Source organism: Pelobates fuscus, chromosome 12 (assembly GCF_036172605.1).
Source record: "Pelobates fuscus isolate aPelFus1 chromosome 12, aPelFus1.pri, whole genome shotgun sequence".
Taxonomy (NCBI): Eukaryota; Metazoa; Chordata; class Amphibia; order Anura; family Pelobatidae; genus Pelobates; species Pelobates fuscus.
Window position 1 is genome coordinate 74,709,644 of NC_086328.1, and position 20,405 is coordinate 74,730,048.

General features: G+C 36.2%; 1 protein-coding gene across 1 annotated transcript; it reads right to left on the reverse strand.

Moving 5' to 3' along the window:
* Nucleotides 1–3,092: 3,092 nt before the first annotated feature.
* On the reverse strand, nucleotides 3,093–7,687 carry LOC134578780 (forkhead box protein A4-B-like). The gene is made up of 2 exons (XM_063437818.1): nucleotides 7,619–7,687; nucleotides 3,093–4,184 (listed from the first exon to the last, which is right to left on the reverse strand). Exons 1-2 carry the CDS (start codon nucleotides 7,685–7,687, stop codon nucleotides 3,093–3,095), a joined length of 1,161 nt encoding a protein of 386 aa, XP_063293888.1.
* Between the last annotated feature and the right edge of the window lie 12,718 nt (nucleotides 7,688–20,405).

The window sequence follows — 20,405 nt, forward strand, 5'->3', positions numbered from 1 at the left end:
GCGTGCGTTAGTTTATGTTATCTTTCTACAAAAACACTAGTTAAGCAAGGTTGGCATTATTTATAAAACATGTTCCTTACAATACAGCTACTGCAGTAATTTACTCTTGTTCCCTTAAATCGTGCATTTATTTTAATTTTTTAAGTAGGTCATCTTGTAAGCAGGAATGCACTTTAGGGTCTCGCCAAACCAACAGAATGTGCAAACTAGTCAGTAGGCATTAGGGCCGTTTTGTTAAAAGCTGGTCATAGAAACAAAATGGCAGCATCCTTTATCTGAGCCTCTTGGTATAGTGTCTCTTCAGTCAGAAGCTGCCCACTGAGTTTGTTTCTTTTATGATCTGCATTAGATTGAGTGCCTACCACAGACCATTTACTGAGAGACTGGCATAAATTGCACAGAGAGCTGATACTTTGTTCAATGTAATTTTTCTCATTTCAGTTATAAATAAATCACATGATCTGCCTAGTATTTCAACAGACAGGTCATGACTTATAATCCAGTATAGCACATAGTGGGAAAAAAAAGAGAATGCAAAGATCACCGTTGTGCAGTCTAGAAGCCCATACATTTTCCAGTCTTCCCCAGCGGCTAGTACCAAAAATGTAATTGACAGCAGTTAAACCACTCCATGTATCCAGTGTTATGGAACTATGCAGGAGTGTGTGTCAAATGTAAAAAAAAAAAAAAGCTAACAAGTTGCAAAGAGACTTCCTAGTAACTCTACATGGTTCAGGTATTTATCATGCAAACATCAACAAAAAGGATCACAAATTAATTTGAAGTATTTGGTTTTATTTCTGCATTTTTTTAGCGGAACACAAAATGCTAGGCCATGATCTGTATTTGAAGGGAATGGAAAGGAATGGCCACTCATCAGCCCATTTCATGCAGCATAGTTTTGGCAGGCACATAGGTAAAAAAATATATATATTTTTTTTTTAAATGTGTCAAAACCAAATAAATTGTGGAAAAAAAAATTCATAAAAAGAATAAAAAAAAATAAAATTAAAAATAAAAGACAATGAATAAGTTCACAGTTCATTCAAGATCCAGGTCTCAAGGTTGTGCTTCACACATATGCAATAGTGATTGTATTAAAGAGAATCAGCCATCCTATCTTCCTGTTATTGTTTGTCTAGCAAAGGACTTAAACCTTAAAATAGCTTTACATTATAGTTTGTTGAAGTTGAATTTCAGAAACAATCATTGCCCACTTATTTACTACAAATAACATTAATTATATCAGATAAGCATGCATATAGGAAATTGATGTTTTAGGCAAACTTGGCTTTACCACAAGCTGTGCAGTCAATCCAACAGAGACTATTTGTTATATTACAAAATGGCTGTGACCTATTTGAAGATCCTTTGGATTTAGAACAACTACTAGTTAGATACCAGGCTATAGAGATCATTTATTCTTGAACTTTCCCCATAGTGTTGCTGAAAGGCCAGTGCAGCGTTTGGCTCTGGTCCTGCCCAAACTCCTTATCTGAGGACATCAGAATTGTCATTCTCAGCCAATCCAATGCTTTTTCCATGATCTCATTCAGGAGGTGGATATGTGGGGCTGCACCAGCTGACCCCCGCAGTGCAAGAATATAAAAAAAAAAAAAAAAAGGTACGTTTTCACACTAAGGGAGGGGCTGACAACTAAATAGTGGTTTTTAACACTATAGGGTAAGGAATACACATTTGTATTCTTGATCCTATTGTGATCCCAAATGCCACAGAGGGGGAGGGAGACAAAATGGAGGAAAAAAGCAAAAGTGCAAACACACACATTATAAACATCAGGCATAGTTGTGATAAAGTGCCCCAAGGGGTGGGTGGGATTAATAATTAATATACATATTATTTGCTATGTATATATTAAATACATGGTGTCCATCCATAGGTAGGAGCATTGCTTGCTGTATTGTGGCAATAAGAAATGAGACTTTAAAGGCTCAGATAAAATAAAAAGCATTCACAATCACATATGTCTCCTACCCTGTATTTTATAAATAGAGATACAGATTAACTAGATAAAACCAGTCTAAATTGGGGTACAAATGCATAAGAAGCAAAGGTCAAAGAGGAGGGAGCGGTTCAGATATAGAAAACATCCCAAGTATGCAAGTTTATAGTGACACAACCCATTATTGCTCTATTACAAAAAAGTGACTACATTAAATAAAACAAAACGGTGTACATCCATATTTTATAGTGATTACTAAAGTGAAAATATCAAAAACAATCCAAAGAACATAACATATTTGTGGGTGAAAACAACCTGCAAATTATAGTCTTCTAAAAGATGTGTATGGAACAAAAATATTGTTTTACAGTGATTTGAGTAGTATGACGGCATATTTACAACAGCCTATGTATTACAGTCTGAAGAAAGGCAATGTTTGCCCAAAACACTGCTCTTGTACATGCATGCGCCCTTGAGATTAAGAAAAAATTATTTATAGTAAAGATTGTGATTCTGAAATTTCTCTAGAACATGATAGTTAAACATGCTTTGGTTCAAAAGTCAATTTAATGTTTTCTATGTAATACAATCACTACTGCATATAAATAAATTTATATTACATATTAATTTAAAACAGCACAAACAAGCATGAGGAATGCAGGTGAAGTAAATTAAGTCAAAACATCTTCTCATCTTCTTATTTTAAATAATTATTGCACAAATCAATTTATATTTAACCCAGCCTATTATTCACAGTCAGTAAGACATTTATCATGATGGGAGTTACCACGCCCCAATCAATGAAGATGCCAGGTTATATGTAACTATAACCTGTTACAACACACATTTCCTCTTTAGGGTCACACAAAGTCTACTGCTTCGCATTCAAAAGTTAATATTTTAGAATTTACACATTGCTCCTGATTCATGAGAGTTAAAATGTTATTTTAAAAAAATGTATTATGGCAGTATTTTTTTTTTAAAAAAGTTTTATAAATATTTTACAATTTCAATATAGTGTTACACATTCGTTGAATTGTCATTTCAAGTTCTTTTGAAAATATCAAGAAAGCAGGCCTGACCGTTTAGTTATAAAAATTATCTTGATAAATTTGACAAACTGAAGGTTCTAGAGAGAGCTGAGGATAGGTCTGGAATACATGTTGGCATAATAGTTGACATCAATGGATGATGTTTGAGTATCTTGTCCATTTTTCATAACTGCATGATTATAGTCAGAAGTGTAATTCGGATACTGGGGGAGATGGTCATTAGTGAGACACATGTCCATTTTAGAGGAATAAGATGAATCCTGTTCTACAGACATCAGCTGAGTAATTGAAAAAGGATGTCTTCCAGACAATGTATCTTGTTTTAACTGAGCATCTTCTGCAGATAAGCCAAGGTAGCCTTCAGAGTGGCTTAATGGGTATAGAAGTTGTGATGATGAGCCCACTTCAGAAACTGGGCTAAGACCAACAGGAGAAGCACTAGTTGGTTGAGGAATACCAGGTACTGTGGAGTCCTCTTTTTTGACACCTGTTTTAGGTGTTGGAGATAATAATTCATTATATGCTGCTTCCCTCAATCTCTTGCTTTGCTCATCAACAGTCTTGCTAGTTTTTCTCTCTCCATCTCCAGATCTGGTCTTCTCACACCTAAACCGTTTTTGTCGTCTGAGATAGCATCCATTTTCAAACATATTGCCTGAATCTGGGTGAAGAGTCCAGTAAGAACCTTTCCCAGGCTTCTCTGGTGATCTTGGAACCTTAATGAAGCAATCATTAAAGGAGAGTGAGTGACGTATGGAATTCTGCCAACGCTGCTGATTTTGCCGGTAGTAGGGAAAGAGATCAACTATCCACTGGTAGATCTCATTCAAAGTCATCATTTTGTTGTGAGATTGCTTGATGGCCATAGTAATAAGAGAAATGTAGGAGTATGGTGGTTTTGCGTGAGAGTAGTTTCTACGATAAGTACGAGGATCCCTCTGGAAGCCAGATTCTCCATGGCAGTAGTTTGCTGGGTAAGCTGAAGGTGGTGCTGTAGGTGGTAAAGAAGCCCCCATATTTTGTGTCATTGATCCAAGAGAACCTACATTGTTTTGAATGCTGTTGACAGGTCCAGGTACACCATTATTCATGTAAGTCATAGAACCATCACTAGGCAAGAAGGAGCCATTTGGAAGACCAGTATGCATGTTGTGTATCCCAGAATATGCCTAGAAGAAATACAAAAGAAACATGTAAGAAGATTCTTTTACAAACAAGTAGATAAAAAACGAACAGATCAGATGCATGAATTTACAAATAACTGCAAAATTCTAAACATTCTTATGAACTAGTGTATTGACTACATTTAATTTGCCTAGTGTGATAATTCAGACATTTCTAAATATTCTTCTAAGTCACCTTATAGCAGGCAATCTTACCCAACAGGCTTGGATATCTAAGTGTGAGAAAAAGATGAAGGGAACCATTTCTCACATACTTTGAAGACTCATATTGAATTTTAACACAGTAAGAGTTTCTTTAGTAAACTCCAAATTCCAGCAAAATTAAACCCAAACTGCAAAATTAAAATGACAGTACAACTATAGCTTAATGTAATTGTTCTGGCAACTAGTGCCTGTCCCTGCAGGCTTTTAATGTAATCACAGCCTTTGAACACCTCTGATGGCAGTCACTCAGGCAGTCACTAGAGTTGCTTCCTGGGTCAGTACTGCACAATGTGCAGCACTGATGTTCAGTGTCTCCACGCTGTCCCTTCCCAAAATAAAAAATAAACAAAACAAAATCTCAATTTCTCTCTCTAGAAGATTGTTTTATAAGTAGGAGCTTTCTCTTTTAAATTTACTGTTCCTTTTAATTACAAAAAAAATGTATATTAAAAACAAACATACAGGTTTTAAATTGTAAATATTAATGGTTAAAAGGAAAAAAAAAAAAAAAGGGGGGAGAAAAAAAAATTACAAAAACAGTAACATCCACACAGACCAACACACGTGAACTGATACTTTTCATCACTATACAATACATCCTGTTCCCAAAAAAAGGCCACATTATACAGAGGAAACACTTCCTCTGTTCTTTTATTGTACAAAGGTTCTTTTCTAATGAGGTTAAATTATTTAATGGGTCCCAAGACAGAGTTCATATGCATAACAATAAGAGCTAATTGGATGCTAAATGCAAGTTCTAGACACATACACAACATCCTGTTTAAGTCAGCTGTGTAATGCAGCACCAGAAAAGGTTACAAGCTAAATAAAGTGTAATGATTTTATAGAACCTACTTCATCCAGGACTTCACTAACATCAGAAATAGTCAATGAAAGTAAATAGCCAACTTAGGACCAAGTTGGAGAATTTTTCCAGATCTATTTTTTGCAATTGGGATTTCTGTTCACTGCAATTTGTTGTTTACTCACTAAATAACAAATGGAAGTCCACAGAAATCCAAAGGTTCAAAAAAAAAAAAAAAAAAAAGATTAAAAATATTAATAAATATGTTTTTAAAAAAAAAAACAGCTGATCTTGATAAATTCTCCAACCCAGCTGTGGTCACAGTTCAGCTATTTTAGCCTCAATATTTTCATTTAGATTAACCCCTTAAGGACACATGACATGTCATGATTTCCTTTTATTCCAGAAGTTTGGTCCTTAAGGGGTTAAGCAGGGGTAGGTAAACTTTCTGCACTAGCGCGCTTCAGATGTTATGGACTACGTCTACCTTAGTGCTTTGCCTGTATCATGGTTGCAAGAGCATTGTGGGAGATGTAGTCTGCAACATCTGGAGTGCCAAAGGTTTCCTACCCCTGGAATACAATATGAACGATTACGAGTTTAGTGAATAAACCACTTTTGTTTTAAAAAAAAAAAAAATCATACTAATCCTCAAAAACCACTCACAGACTCAGCATTACAATAATAATAATAATAATAATAATAATAATATATATATATATATATGAAGCTTGTTAGAAAAGGGACTTCACAAGTATTTGCCACTTTATATTCCCAATGTAAAAGTGGAAAATGACCATGGAATAGGTTGAAAATAATGGAGAGGGATACTATATACACACACATACACTCACTGTTACCAAGACCAGCTTGGAGTCTCCTCAAACATCTCAATAATGAGCAATTTAAACATTGAATATCAATTTCATCCAGTCTTGGTGTGTTGGATAGTCTGAAAGTGCTTGGGGTGTACAATGGGATTGGGGTTAAATTGCTTGTAGTGTCCTTAAAAAACCAAAAAAAAGACACTATGCACTTTGGGGTGCAATGTCCCAGTGTCCTTAATCCTGCAATGCAAAACATTGCAGCCAGTAGAGATGCATTGTCGATTTAACTTTGTGCAATAACGCTGGACGTCCTGCCACTTTGCAAGTTTCCAGAGTCTTGAAAACCCCCCATAGGAAAGCATTGATTCCTTGCTTACCTATAGGAAAAGCCTAATGCTTACACGAAGCTTGCTGCACATGTACATTACGTACCCCCATCGCCATGACATTGTGGGATGAACAGCTGGATCAACGCTGGGAAACCTTGGTGCTGCAATAAGGTAAGTGAAATGAGGGTTTTTAACCCTTTAATGAGTGTCGTGGAGGCAACGAGGTAGATGGAAACTAATTATTAGGAATGCAGTTTTGTATTTTTCTAATTTCAATTTTTCATTCATAAAATTGTACAGGACAGTTAAAAATTGCCCTTGCATCAGTATTCCAAGTAAGAATACGATACAATCCTAAAAAGCAGATATAACTGCCATTGTACTGTAGGAGAGTCTAACAGATCAGAAATATCAGATAAAGACCTAAAAATACTTAACAAAAATACTTTCCTCAATACCTCACCCAGCTTTTCAACATCATTCATCCTCAGTCATAGGCCTTACCACACCAGCACTATCAGGGTTATTTGCTAAAGTGTAAACTGACAGAACTCAAAGTGAATTTGAAATGCTAGACCGTGATATTCAAATTTTGTAATTTCAACTATTTTGGCCAAAAATCAGTTTGAAATCCTAAAAATGTTCCTAGTGAATAACCCTGTAAAACTCGCAAAACAAAATTACACAAATGTATCAAAACGACTCAACTTGTGCACATAAACAAAGTGAATGTAACATTTGTTAATTCACAAAAACAGTCAATTTTACCTAAATGAAAATGGAGTAAATAACATTTAAATCAAATTAACTAAAATAACAATATGACTAGCCATCTCAGCTAATTAGATTTTACATTTCACACTGGGTCATTTACTAAAGTGAGAGTTCAAAGTAAATTTTAACTTTAAGGCCCAAAGTATCCAAACTGGAGAAATCTTCCACATCAACTAAGCTTCCTGTTCAATTACTTTGGCCTTAAATTCAAAATACATGTTTTTCACTGTAGTGAAGAACTTTGTCAGTTTTGTAGCGCAGTCCATTACAACGCTGACCAAAAATTAAATGCGAATTAAGATTTTTAGGCAAAAATAGTCAAATTGGAAAGATTTTGCCAAGTCAGTTATGGTTTCAGTTTCACTAATTTGCCCAAACAGAATTCCTGGCAATTTAAACTTGCGTTAATAAAACGGTTTCCAAATCAATTTAGTTTCCAGTCCAATGGATTTTGTATCAGTATGGAGATTGTGATCTTACCTCACTCTCTGGATACATGGAATTCCAATCCACTGCCTCTTCCAACTCCAGTTTCACCCTGTTATGCATGATATGTTGTATAGGATTGTGTATTATAAGGTCAGATGTGTAGTTGGCCACCAATCCACAGGTGAACTGTTACAGTTGGGTCTTCTTGAACAATTTGGCTGTATGTACCCTTCACTTGGGACATTTAAAGACACCCCTACAGATCATGCAAATTGCACAGTCTCCACCCCTTTTACCCTATCTCTCTCTCAGCTCTGCAGGTAGTCGGTGGAGAGGTCAATCAGAGCAGGACAAAGAAATGTTATACACATCCCCCCTTCCCCTTTTCTTTCACACACACCTCCTATCTTTCTCTTTTTTCACTCATACTGTCTGTCTCATCAAAATGCTAATAGCATCAAGGGTTTCCTAGTTCCACAAAGGCATAGGGCCAGGGTGGCATTTTTATTCCTAAAATGCATTGTGAAAAGAAACTTCCTGTCTCTTAATTTGGGGACAGCTGTGCGTTGAGCCTTGTTAAATGGGAACATTACCTGGCAAGCAGTAAGTGAAAGTTGGAATATAAGAAAAGCCGCTGTTTAAAGTTCGACAACATGACACGCAGCATGAATGCATTGCAAAGGTTTAGGGGCTTGTTTACTAAATTCTAGTAATTGTAAAGTAAATTGCAAAATTTGTGCTTTTTTGTCTTTTTTTTTTTAAATCCATTTTTCAATTCTTTGCAATTTAGGTTTAAAAGTAAACTAAAATTTTAAAAGTGGGTAAAACAATAAAATTTGCATATAAGCTATTATAAAGTGTGTATCACCTCCACCACCATCATTCTTTTTTATTGTATATTGTCTGTATTTTTTTTTTTTAATTCTGATAATTGCAAAATAGAAAGGATTACGTATAAAAAGGGTTGTATTGTGCTCAATTTTTCTAATGCTTTTCCTGTTTACTCCTATGTATTCTCTTATTTGCACCAAAATATTCCTTATTGTGCCTATTCCATAATTTTATGTTCCTGTTCCATTTCTGATCAGTTTTGTTCGGTTCACAAATGTGTGGCTCCCAGTGTATAAAAAAAAAAAAAATAGGTACAAGAGTACGACTCTTTTTTTCAACAACATTTTTCAGGTAAACAACTTTTACTTTCTTCTTTTTTGTTTAAGGAATAAAAAATCCTTTTAATTGCAAATGTGTCTTTTTTCCTAGTACAATTACTAATTTGTTAATTATTGAATATAATCAATAGTAAAACCGACTAGAAAAAGAGGAGCCAAAAAATCGCATAGGGGAATAAAAAATTACAGAATATACTTTGCAAACTAGAGTCAAATGTAGTCTTTGTTCTACAAATAAACTAGTGGAAAGTACTTCAATACACCTTCAAATACTCTAATATTTACAGCACCGTTTTATGCTGTAAATAATCTCAAAATCATGAATTGTGGAGAATTAACAGAGATTAAAAGCAATTGCATTTGTATTGAATCTGGCTATTTTTGCCCCTTGTCAATTCTCTTGAACTCCTAGTTTACTGAAGAATCATGTCTGTATTATTAACAAATATGGTGTCTGATGTATAAAAACTGATTCGCTTTCACGTATGTATCAGTTTTGTGTACATGCACCATTTCGTCATGTATAAATCTGTTACTACATCCTTTATACTTTGAATACTTGTTTTTCTGTATTTTCAGTGGCGGAAAAATTAGTTTGAAAGAAGGGTGCACTCTTTTATTTATAATATATATTGACAGCACAACTATTTCTAAATGATTAAAAAAAACCAAAAAGGATGGACACAGGAAACTGTCAAGATGGACAAAAAGAGAAAAAATGTGGTGCAAATGAAGTGATATATTGGAACAAACAGAAAATGTGGCAAGAGTTTGGAGTGAAAGCCATGATAGTTTTTTATAAATCGGCCCCATAATTTGAAAATCAATCTCTCTCTCTCTCGTCAAATATAGGAGTGGTAAGTACATTTGTCAGGGTGAAAAAATCATAAAATATGTATCACCTCTCCTGCTATCGTTGTTTTTATTGTAAATTGTATGTATTTTTAAAATGATGATTAAAATAAACAAAATAGGATTTTGTATGAAAAGTGTTGTGCTCAATTTTATACTGTACATTGCTTACTAAGCTGCTAATAAAAATCAAGATGGCGAAATGTAGGCTAAAATAGTTAAGCTTTGCTTGTAGCAAAGTTGGGGAATTTTTCCAAATCAGCTATTTTAGTCTGTTTTTCCAATCTTGATTTTACCTCACTAGAATTTGCAGGCTAGGTAATAACTATATATATGTTGTATTCTTCATTAAACTGGGAATTCTGGAAAAATTACCTTGAAATTTTAAACTTTAAATTAGAAATAAGTAAATCGAAAGCGATTTTTTTTTTTTAAAGTTTGGTTAATTTGTCCTAAAAGTTGCAGTTCTATTGTCTGATCCAGACAATGCTCTATTTACCGAACCCATTCTATTGAGATGGTATCTTGGCATTGTTTTTTGCTTAATTTATTTTTTGCTAAATGAAGTGCAAAATGTAGGCCAAACTGAAGCTAGCAATTAAATTAAATATTTTTACCAATTCAGTTCTTCTGGTCTAAATGTTACAATTTGATTTCAAATTACTTTACATGTTAGTATTTAAACCCTATATATTAAGTTATACTGACATGGATACATGATTAGTGCTACATAGCAGTATGTAGCATTCATATGCAGCCTAAGAAAAGCTATTACGTAATCATGGCGAGGTACCTATAGAAGACACCCTTGATTAATTAATTGATTTCCTCTAGCAGTGTGCAAATTCTACCTACTGCTGGGAGGTACTGTTCACATACCCCGTGACATCATGTGTACAGGAAAACAAGTCCAAGGTGACAATGCTAATGACAAAACTTACAATTAGTGATGAAACAATTCTTTTTTTTTTTTTTTTTTTTTTTTTATTGGGGATTAAAACATGGAATTCTTAAAAACACATTATATGTCCAACATTCCTGAATTATGCATTTGAGGCATTAGGCATACAAACTTTAATTTTTTCCAGTTTCCAATAGTGTTAGTTATTTTGTCCTTTATACTCTTATTTATATTTTTGCAGTTATACCAAACTTTCTATGGCGCACTAAAATGTCAGATAAAATATGTGTGGAATTGCGCCTGAATTTTATACGTAGACCTCGCCACTCTTTCTGTCTAAAAAAAAAAGAAGTTGAGGATATCACTAAGAGTGCAAATAGGAAAAGTGTTGCACAACAAAAGAACGTAAATGCGTAAACTACAAAATGCAACAACAAAAAAGGTGTAAATATTACAATATGACAAGATATTCTATACACAACTCCATACAATGGCAATATACATTACAATAGCCATAGGAAAAAAAAGTGTACATTTTCCAGTTCAGAATTGCCACTTTGATCTGTTTTTTTTTTTTTTTTTAAATGTATTTAATTATTCACACAAAAAAATGAGTTCTACACTAATTCAATGATGCATGATTTAATTTTTAGAAAATAAATTACATTATGAACAAGCAATTCAAAGTCTAGGGTTCTCTTATTTTGTAGAAAAAACATATTTAATTGTATTTTTAGAATCCATGATTAATGTGTATCAGTTCATCTTTACGTAATTGGCACACTTAATGCAGAAGTCATTGTGTCTTAGATTAAAGAGGCAATTAACATATTTAATTAGCCTACTTATCTAATGGCATGTAATGCACAGAGCTACCCTGTATAAGGTATGCAACAAATATCACTTTGCTGTTCTTATTCTTGGATACCAGATTAAAAGTCCGTACTTGGTAAAATATAGACTGTGTCTTTAACGTTATAGTTTATCCATTAAAGATTATTTTTAATGTTCCCTGTGATTAAATATGAACAGTTTAAATCTAGCAAGCACAATCAAAAATGTTGTGTAAAAAAAAATCACAAATTTAATTTAGGGTACACAGGGTACATATGACAGAGCTGTATTTATTCATTTATGGTATTTTTTTTAGAGTGTACGGATTTAGCTTCAATACCTCCTGGGATGTAGTCATTCAGTTAACAGGTATGTAGTACAAACAGAGGCCAACCAAGGTCAAGCTTCCAGATTGGAGTATAGTCAAAACTAAGATGTGTCAGGGAGCCACCAATGCGAATAGTAAATTATAAATACTCAAATCAAGCTGGGGAACTTGAATCTTACTATTCAAGAAAGTGAGAACTACATAAGTACAAGGAGGCCAGTAGCCAGCCACACTTTTGAGGATGTCGCAGATCTGTGTAGTATAACTCAAACCACTACTGGATAATGCGCTGGAAAATTTGCATCAGTGTATGAGGCTTGGAACACTGAATGATGCCTTGCATTTGAATATGGGGCGTAGTAATAGTTATCCCTTGCGTCACTTTTTTTTTTTTTCTTTTTTACAGATCTACCAGCATTATTGCTTCTACTAGCAAAATATTTCTCAAAATATTTGCAGCAGTAACTTGCCACCATTTTTATCCCTGACATTGATAATGCTCTACTATAGGTTGTAATTTACTCTCAGAAGCCAACCAGAAGGCATCTCTCAAAATAGAGCTGGACTAGCATATTCCATGGAACTTATTCTGGGGCCCTGGTGCTTAAAAGGGCACTCCAGCCACCAAAACAACTTCAATCTTTAATAAATTGTTACAGTCCCTGGAGGCATTCTCACCTTCACAGTGGAGGATGTGGAGATAGGTGCTATTAGCAACTTGGGGTTAAACCATTCAAGAACGGTTTAACTTCTGAAGGTGAGAATGCGACTGCGGTTCACCCGGTACCATAACAGCTTCATTTAGATGACATTGTTATGGTGCCTTAAGCTGCCTAAACTGTCCTTTTATCCCCTTTAACCATTCCTATGTAGAGAATGAACAGGGGGACTAAACTGGCAACCAGCCTAGGGCCCTGTGGATCTTAATCCTTTACTGAGTCTATGCGGTTAGTCTCCAATTGAAATATCAAGCACAATGTGCATATGATTGGGATTTATTGATAGTTTCAAACCAGCTATTTAAAAAATACACATGGAAAGAGGTATGCAAACCAATGAAAGTACCTGACAAAATATTATAAAAAAACAGCAAACTTTGGAAAGCCGATAGATTTGGTGATTGGCAGGACACAAATGATTCTTCACTTTGTCCTTATGTTCCAGAAACACCAGGGTACTTGTAATGTTTTGTGGGACTATTACCCCTAACACTTGTAGACTAGTATACTTTCTAAGATAAATGCAAGCTTTTGCTTTCTCCAAAAGTGAAGTCATCTGGATGTAGAAATGATGGTGATATATCAGACCATATTACGGTTTCACTTGTTCAACATTAGCCTTTGATATAGACAGTTTCTTAATACTATCAGCTCATTTTCATGAAGAATTAAATTTTATATCTTAAAACAAATATAATATGTGTGACTTATTCACCTGCAATTTTAGAATCGACTATTTGGCCTATTAGCAACTCTGTTACTTGTCTCTTGTTGTTTGGAAAATTTACACACCAAAGTGGTAACTGTTACACCTCGTCTGTAGCCTAAAAATACTGTTAATTGTCAATCAACACTTCTTCTGTATTGTGATCAGGGTTTAAACGCAGTGGGAAACATGTTGTGATAAATTTTTTTGATGTTCAGGAATAAAGGTATGAGGGCTTTATTTACTAGACAATGAATTGTGATTGACTGAATTGAATTTGTTAAATTTAGGACTTTTTTTTTCAACTTCATCCTTATTCAAGGCAAATTCTCCTCAATTTGTTAGCAGGTTTTAGGGACTTCCATTCATCCAAGAGTATTAGTTATGTCTGGCAATGATATTGGGCAATTAGGTAGTAGTCAGTATTTCAACTAATCCTGTTAGTGTTTGATTAGCTCAGGTCAAGGCTCTGTGCACACAAGAATAGAATCAAACCGTTTCTGCATGTGCATTTTTACTTCAACAAAAGTGCGAGCAGCCCATTTTATTGGAGTGTGACCCTGGATTTTGCTTTTTTAATTAAAAGGCCAACAGCTGTTGCAGATTATGTCACAATGGCTAGTTATTTGTATCTATCAAATAAATTAAAACTTTACAAGGTCATTTATTTTTAAGTTTCCAACTAAATCTTACTTAGAAAATATAAACTTTATAGGCAAAACACAAAATATAAAATTTTCTTTCCAATCGTCTAGGACAGGGGTAGGCAACCCTTTAGTAGTATGCAGCCAAAACAAGATCTTGAAGTCCATTGGTGTGCCAACCTTTTTTTTTTTAATATAAATTGAGGTGTGTGTGTTGTTGTACTGTGCTTATGTTATTTATGCATGCTGTAGATGCTTTGCAACATATTTGTGTGTATGTGGGCTGTTATATTGTATATGTTCATGAGTAGTTTGTAGTACTGTGTATGTACATCTATGAATGTGGACTGTATGGGGGCTGCTTGTGGAACGGTGTGTCTGGATGATATGTCACATTGTGTGTTTAATTAGTGGATCTGCTTGTGTATTGCATGCGAGAGGCTGCTTGTGGGGTTATGTGTGTGTATGTGGAGTTGTATTTGTGGGGACTGTGTGTGTGGTCTGTTTGTATTATTTGTCTGTGGGAAAGGCTTCTTCTCCAGCTCTGTGTATGTATAGCAGTGTGGGTGATTTTCCTGGGGTCCAGTGGGAATCAGGCTGGCAATATACAGGTCAAGGGCAGGAGCTGTGATAGCTGCTGTAGTCTGCTCTACTTCAATGCAGATTTCCGTTCACAAGTGCCGGGAGGAAGTGATCTTAGATCACTTCCTCTAAGTGCTGCAATAGGTAAACTGAGGATTGTCCCTAACCACTCAGTTTACACTAGCAGATATCTGAAGTTTCACTATGACTCCTGATAGGCAAGAGCCTGCTTGGCTCTGGTGGCCTTGAGAGCTGTTAAAAGGAGCCTCAAGTGCCATGCATAGCACATGTGCCATAGGTCACTTACACCTGGTCTGGGAGGTTTAGGGTTATGGTTGGGATAGTGTAGTGGTCAGTAATTGTCAGTAATAATTTAGTTTACTGTTTCAGGATTTGAGTTAGGGTAGTGTAAGTGTTATTGGTAGTGTACTGTAGTGTAGGAGATAAGAGGAGGTATTTATTCTTAGAGATGCCTTGATTAGTGGACGTTATGTTCTCAGGTAATAGCTATTCCAACTAATGCCATTAAGCATGAATGAAGAGTGTTTAAAGTGACACTATAGGCACCCAGACCACTTCAGCTCATTGAAGTGGTCTGGGTGCAGTGTGCCAAGCCCCTTAACCCTTCAATGGCAATTATTGCAGTTTTTTATAAACTGCAATAATTACATTGCAGGGTTAATTCCACCTTTAGTGGCTGTCTACCTGGACATCCTCACGCTATGCATGAGGATATCCAGCATCACCCAAACCTCAGAGGAAAGCATTATACAAGTCCTAATGTGAGTGAGGTGCTCCTCATGCATGCGAATTAGGTCCCCCTCCGCCGACATCAGACGTCATAGGAGCAGAGCTGGAGCCTGAATCAACACCGTGGGACATCGGTGCTGGAATCAGGTAAGAGGCAAGGTTTTTTTTTTAACCTCTTCTGCACCATAGTTTCTGCACTATAGTTCCCCTTTAATTTAAATCTGTTTCCCAAAATTAAATTTTGCCAAAATCTTTCATATTCTATAATATTAAATAAAAAAACATGTGTGCCACTATTTTTTCATTTGCGAACAAATTAAAGGGAAACTCCAGTGCCAGGAAAACAATCCGTTTTCCTGGCACTGGAGGTACCCTTTCCCTCCCACCCCCCAATCCCCAGTTGCTGAAGGGGTAAAAACCCCTTCACTGACTTACCTGAGGCAGCGACGATGTCCCTCGTCGCTGCCTCCTCCTCCGCGCCACTCCTCCCTGTGATTCCGTCGCATTAGCACTCCCCATAGGAAAGCATTGAAAAATATTTTCAATGCTTTCCTATGGGGAAATGAGCGACGCTGGAGGTCCTCACACAGCGTGAGGACGTCCAGCGACGCTCTAGCAAGGAAAATCCTTGCTACAAATCAGGAAGTGACCTCTAGTGGCTGTCTAGTAGACAGCCACTAGAGGTGGAGTTAACCCTGCAAGGTAATTATTGCAGTTTATAAAAAACTGCAATAATTACACTTGCAGGGTTAGGAGTAGTGGGAGTTGGCACCCAGACCACTCCAATGAGCAGAAGTGGCCTGGGTGCCTGGAGTGTCCCTTTAAGTGAGGTAAGCTTTTTTATTGGAACTGAAAAGGAGACCATGGCGCATACGCGGCAAAATGCTGCACTGCACCAATCTGCATCTCCTCATAGAGATGCATTGAAACATTACATCTCTATGGAGAATGCTCCCTCCGTGCAGAGCGTAAAGATGCTGAATGGCTGTACTGCACAATATGCAGTGCTAAACTAAGAAAGATATCTATTGGCTTTCTGAGTGACTTCCACTAGAGGTGTTACTAGGTAGCAATGTAAACTATGTTTATTTGCATTAAAAAGTCTGCAGGGATAGGCTGTAGACAACAGAACCACTACATTAAGCTGTAATGCAGGCTTCCCCAAACTCCGGCCCTTCAGATGTTGCTGAACTACAACTCCCATGATTCTATGAATAAAATAGGCTGAGAATCATGGGAGTTGTAGTTCAGCAACATCTGGAGGGTCAGAGTTAGTGGGATGCCTGCTGTAATGGTTCTGGTGACTATAGTGTCCATTTATCTCATTGTTGTTGAAATAAAGATGTTGGTAGAAAAAAAAATGCTGATAATACTATCTACAATTAGCTACTCCACACTTATATTGTACTCAATATTGATATATTTTTCATATGAAAATTTGACTTTTGCATAGAAGGCAATGTTTTTGACTCATCCAAATATTGGTTAATGCAAACAATTCTGGGAAACCTATTCAGATGACCTAAAGGCACAAAAGATGTGCCTATTGTTGTACTGCAACACATATACGTAATAAAATGTATATGTATATATGTTTTGCAGTACAGTGATAGGTTTGTTTTGCCATTTTAATGTGGCTAATTCTGAAAAAACTAACTGCATGTAATTAACTAAGCAGACTAAGTTGATTAGTATATAAAAAAGTCTTAAGCCTAGGGCACTGAAGGTGGCAGATATATGTATGTGTTCAAGAAGCACAGCGGAATATCATAGGATGCAAAATGACGTGTCCACCAGTCCTGTGTTGAAAAGTATGCTGGTCCAAAACAAAGTTCGGCCTTGATTGATGTAGATCGACTGGAGATCTCCAACATAACAGCAGCAGGCAGGTAGCCAGGGCCTAATATTGTCCCATTCCTGTTTGGAGACTTCTGCATCACCAGTGGATGTTGCCTTGTTGCCGAATCCAGCCCTCCAGTAAGAAATCTTGCTTTGTCTGGCAAGATAGGAAACGGTGGGCACTGTCAGGTAGACGTTTAGGGCCGGGATAACCCTCAATGATCCCAGGAGTGATTGTGAGTAGGAGCCCCTTCATCATCTCAGAGCCTGAGGCAGTTGTGGGAGAAAAAATAGCAATTGCCTCTCGCCCTAAGATTTTCCTGCTAGGCCACATAATGTAATAGAGCAATACTTGCCCACAGCCAGGTTCTATAACGTTTACTTAATCTGATCTTCATGTAATCTGTAGAGATATGCGTTGTTTGTTTGATCCTCTCGAGAAGTAGGTAAAGGTTTTTTTAGGCTTTAAATGCCTGACATTAATCTTCTATATTTAAAAGAGGTATTGTATTTTAGGCTTATGCTTGGGTAAATGGAATTAAAATCTAACTAAAATGAGAGAGAGAAAAGTCAGGTAATGTGCAAATTAAAGATTCATTAAAAATCAAGATGACCTGTGTTAATTGACCTAGTTAACCTCTTTGTTTAATCTAATTTGGTGTTGTTCTTTCTAAACAATAGCAATAGCATGCCTAGTTACATTAACATTTCAAGTAACACATTCAATGTAATTTTTGTTAAGATACTAAGTTTTCCACAGAATAGGAGAGATTGAAATTCAATGGAAATGTAGACGGGGTGAAAACTAGTAGATATTTAAAAAATATTGACAGGAACCTAACAATCTCTAAATCCTCCCACCCCCAAAGGGAAAGAGACATGTAGTGCATCTGTTGTGAGGTATATACCCTAGCAATAGGTCGCAAACTAGGAAGGTGTGAATGGGGAAAGGCCACCCAGAGAGTAATTATCCCCGGGAGCTAATCCAATCCAAGGCACTCAAGCAGATTCCAGAAAATAATCACTTCATTCCCTAGGTCAAGGATGGCAGAGAATAATTTGCAATTCATACAAAGTAGGGTAATGTTTTTTTTTTAGTAATGCAGTTATCATGTCTCTCTGTCTACCAAAGACTCTGTCTACCACAGTGAATAAACATACATGTAAAACACAGCAGACCACAGAATATTAAATCTGAAATACACATAAAATTCGATGATGGTGGTAATATACACAACTAAAAGAATGATCACAAGTACTTTAATTCCTATATTATAAGATTAAATAGTTATTATAGTTTATTATAGTTTAGATTAAATAGTTATTTAGCTCAAAAGAGACTTGTGTTCATCAAGTTCAGCCTTCCTCACATATGATTTTGCTGTTGATCTAAAAGAAGGCAAAAAACCCAGTCTGAAGCGCTTCCAATTTTGCAACAAACTAGAAAAAAAATCCTTTTTGATTGTATGAAAAAGGCATTTTTTTGTTGTTGTTGTAATGATTTTTTTTGAGGGGGGGGGCATATTACAGCTCAGAGGAATATGTTGATTAGTTCTCAATAAATAAATTCACATTTTGAATCTTCAAAGCTCATATCTGATTAGTGACATATTAAGGAGAAGTTAAGGGGCAGGTTGGCCCCAGGTGACAGGGTTAGAAGGGTGCACAGGGCACCTCCCTCCCAACAGAGCAGGAAGGTGGCGTCACCGTGGGATCTGCTAATATCACTGAACTTTTGGATTTAAAAAAATTGAACACCTTAGAGCCTGTGGGACTCAATGTAGACAAAGATTTAATGTGCTTTATGAATTAGGTCATTATTATAATAGGGGTGACATGGACTGAAATCTCCAATTGCACAACACAAACACACACACACACAAAATCCCGTTTCATGGAAATATCAGAGGCATCACTTTTCATGGAAAATAAAATACAACAACAAACATCTCTTTTAATGAAAATATTAGAGACATTACTTTTCCGGAATCATGTATAAGTGGAACACAAATTCACTTAGAAGCAGCATTGATGTTCGTTTATGCGTATTGTCCAATGTGGTTTCTTAAAAGGGTTCCCATACTGCCATCTGTTTATTTTTATTTTCTAGTTATTTTCGAACTTCAGTAACATTAAGAATGTTTTGCAATTCAACGGCATAGCAACACCGGAACACAAATGTAATTTCCGGCGATGCTGTAAGTAAGCGCGAATTAATGAAATAAGAGGATCATAATACAGCCATGATGAATGACTATCCAGGTGATTGGAGTCAAGCAAAAATACTCCCCACCCCCCCTTGTAGGATCAATAAAGCTGGTATTTAAACTGGGACTTGGTGGGTTATGGCTGCTGTTTTTATCTTTTCATTGTTTATAAAATTTAATTTGGTTCCTAAGGAAGTCCCTTGAAGAAATGTGTAGGACCTGTTTCTATATATACCTTATCTTATTTTATTTAAAATAAAGCTAATTTTCTACTATCCACCCTTCTGGAGTCCCTTGTGATTCTTGTTCCTGTGATTCTTCCACTGCTACTCCTATGAAGAGGAGAGAGGGTCTACAGTTGCCCCCACAATTCAGGAGAGGCACCCTAGAACACTGTTTGACTATTTGAAACTTTTTCACCTAGGAGCTTCTGTTAGCTCTCCTGAGCTAAACCGTGCAGTGCAGAACTAGATCATTGCCTGAGAGCAACTAACGGCCATCTTAGCTCTGAGCTGAGAGTTTCAAGCATGGTGCAGCATCCAGTAGGCCCCAGGTAAGTAATCCATTCTAAAATGGTTTGACTACTTACATTGGGTGGTGATGGAGTGGTTATGGTGCTTGGGGTGTCCTTTTATTATCCTCCTATAACTTTCGGCACTCTAATCACCATGTTGGCATTTGGGGCATATGGAGAAAATTATTTACGGAGAGGGATCATAGGTGGGATAAACACAATTTATTAAAACGTTTAAAAACCCCTAACTTGCTGATGCACAAATTGCTGTCCCTTGTTGAATAAGAGTGGTTCCATTGGTGACTCCTTTGGTTTTATTTAGACTTTAAATAGTGTATTTTACAGTATAACTTTTTCAAGTTGTCTGATTCATAGCAATGGTGTTCCACCCCTCAATCTGCATCCATGGCAGAAACTCTGCCTCGTCAGGGTAGGGTACAGTGATAACTCATTACAGGATTTCAGCATGTAAAATGTGCAGGCACTTTTTTATTGGATCCCCATCTCTGGGATATTTAGTTACAGTATTTTACGTTTTAGTCAAAAAATATATTCTTGGCTGGAGAATAAATGTGGACGGAGACATAATCTATTTAAATTATGATACCTCGCTGACAGCATACCATCCAGCATTACACTGACTACTTGAAGTGACAATGACTTCCCATTAGACAGTTTCAAATGAATCACGATTTCTCAGAATTTTGGGCTTGGGATTTGTCTCAATTCCATAACTCTGAATCATCACATGACTGTATCACAATTTAAACACAAAAATGATTGAGCAAGCCAT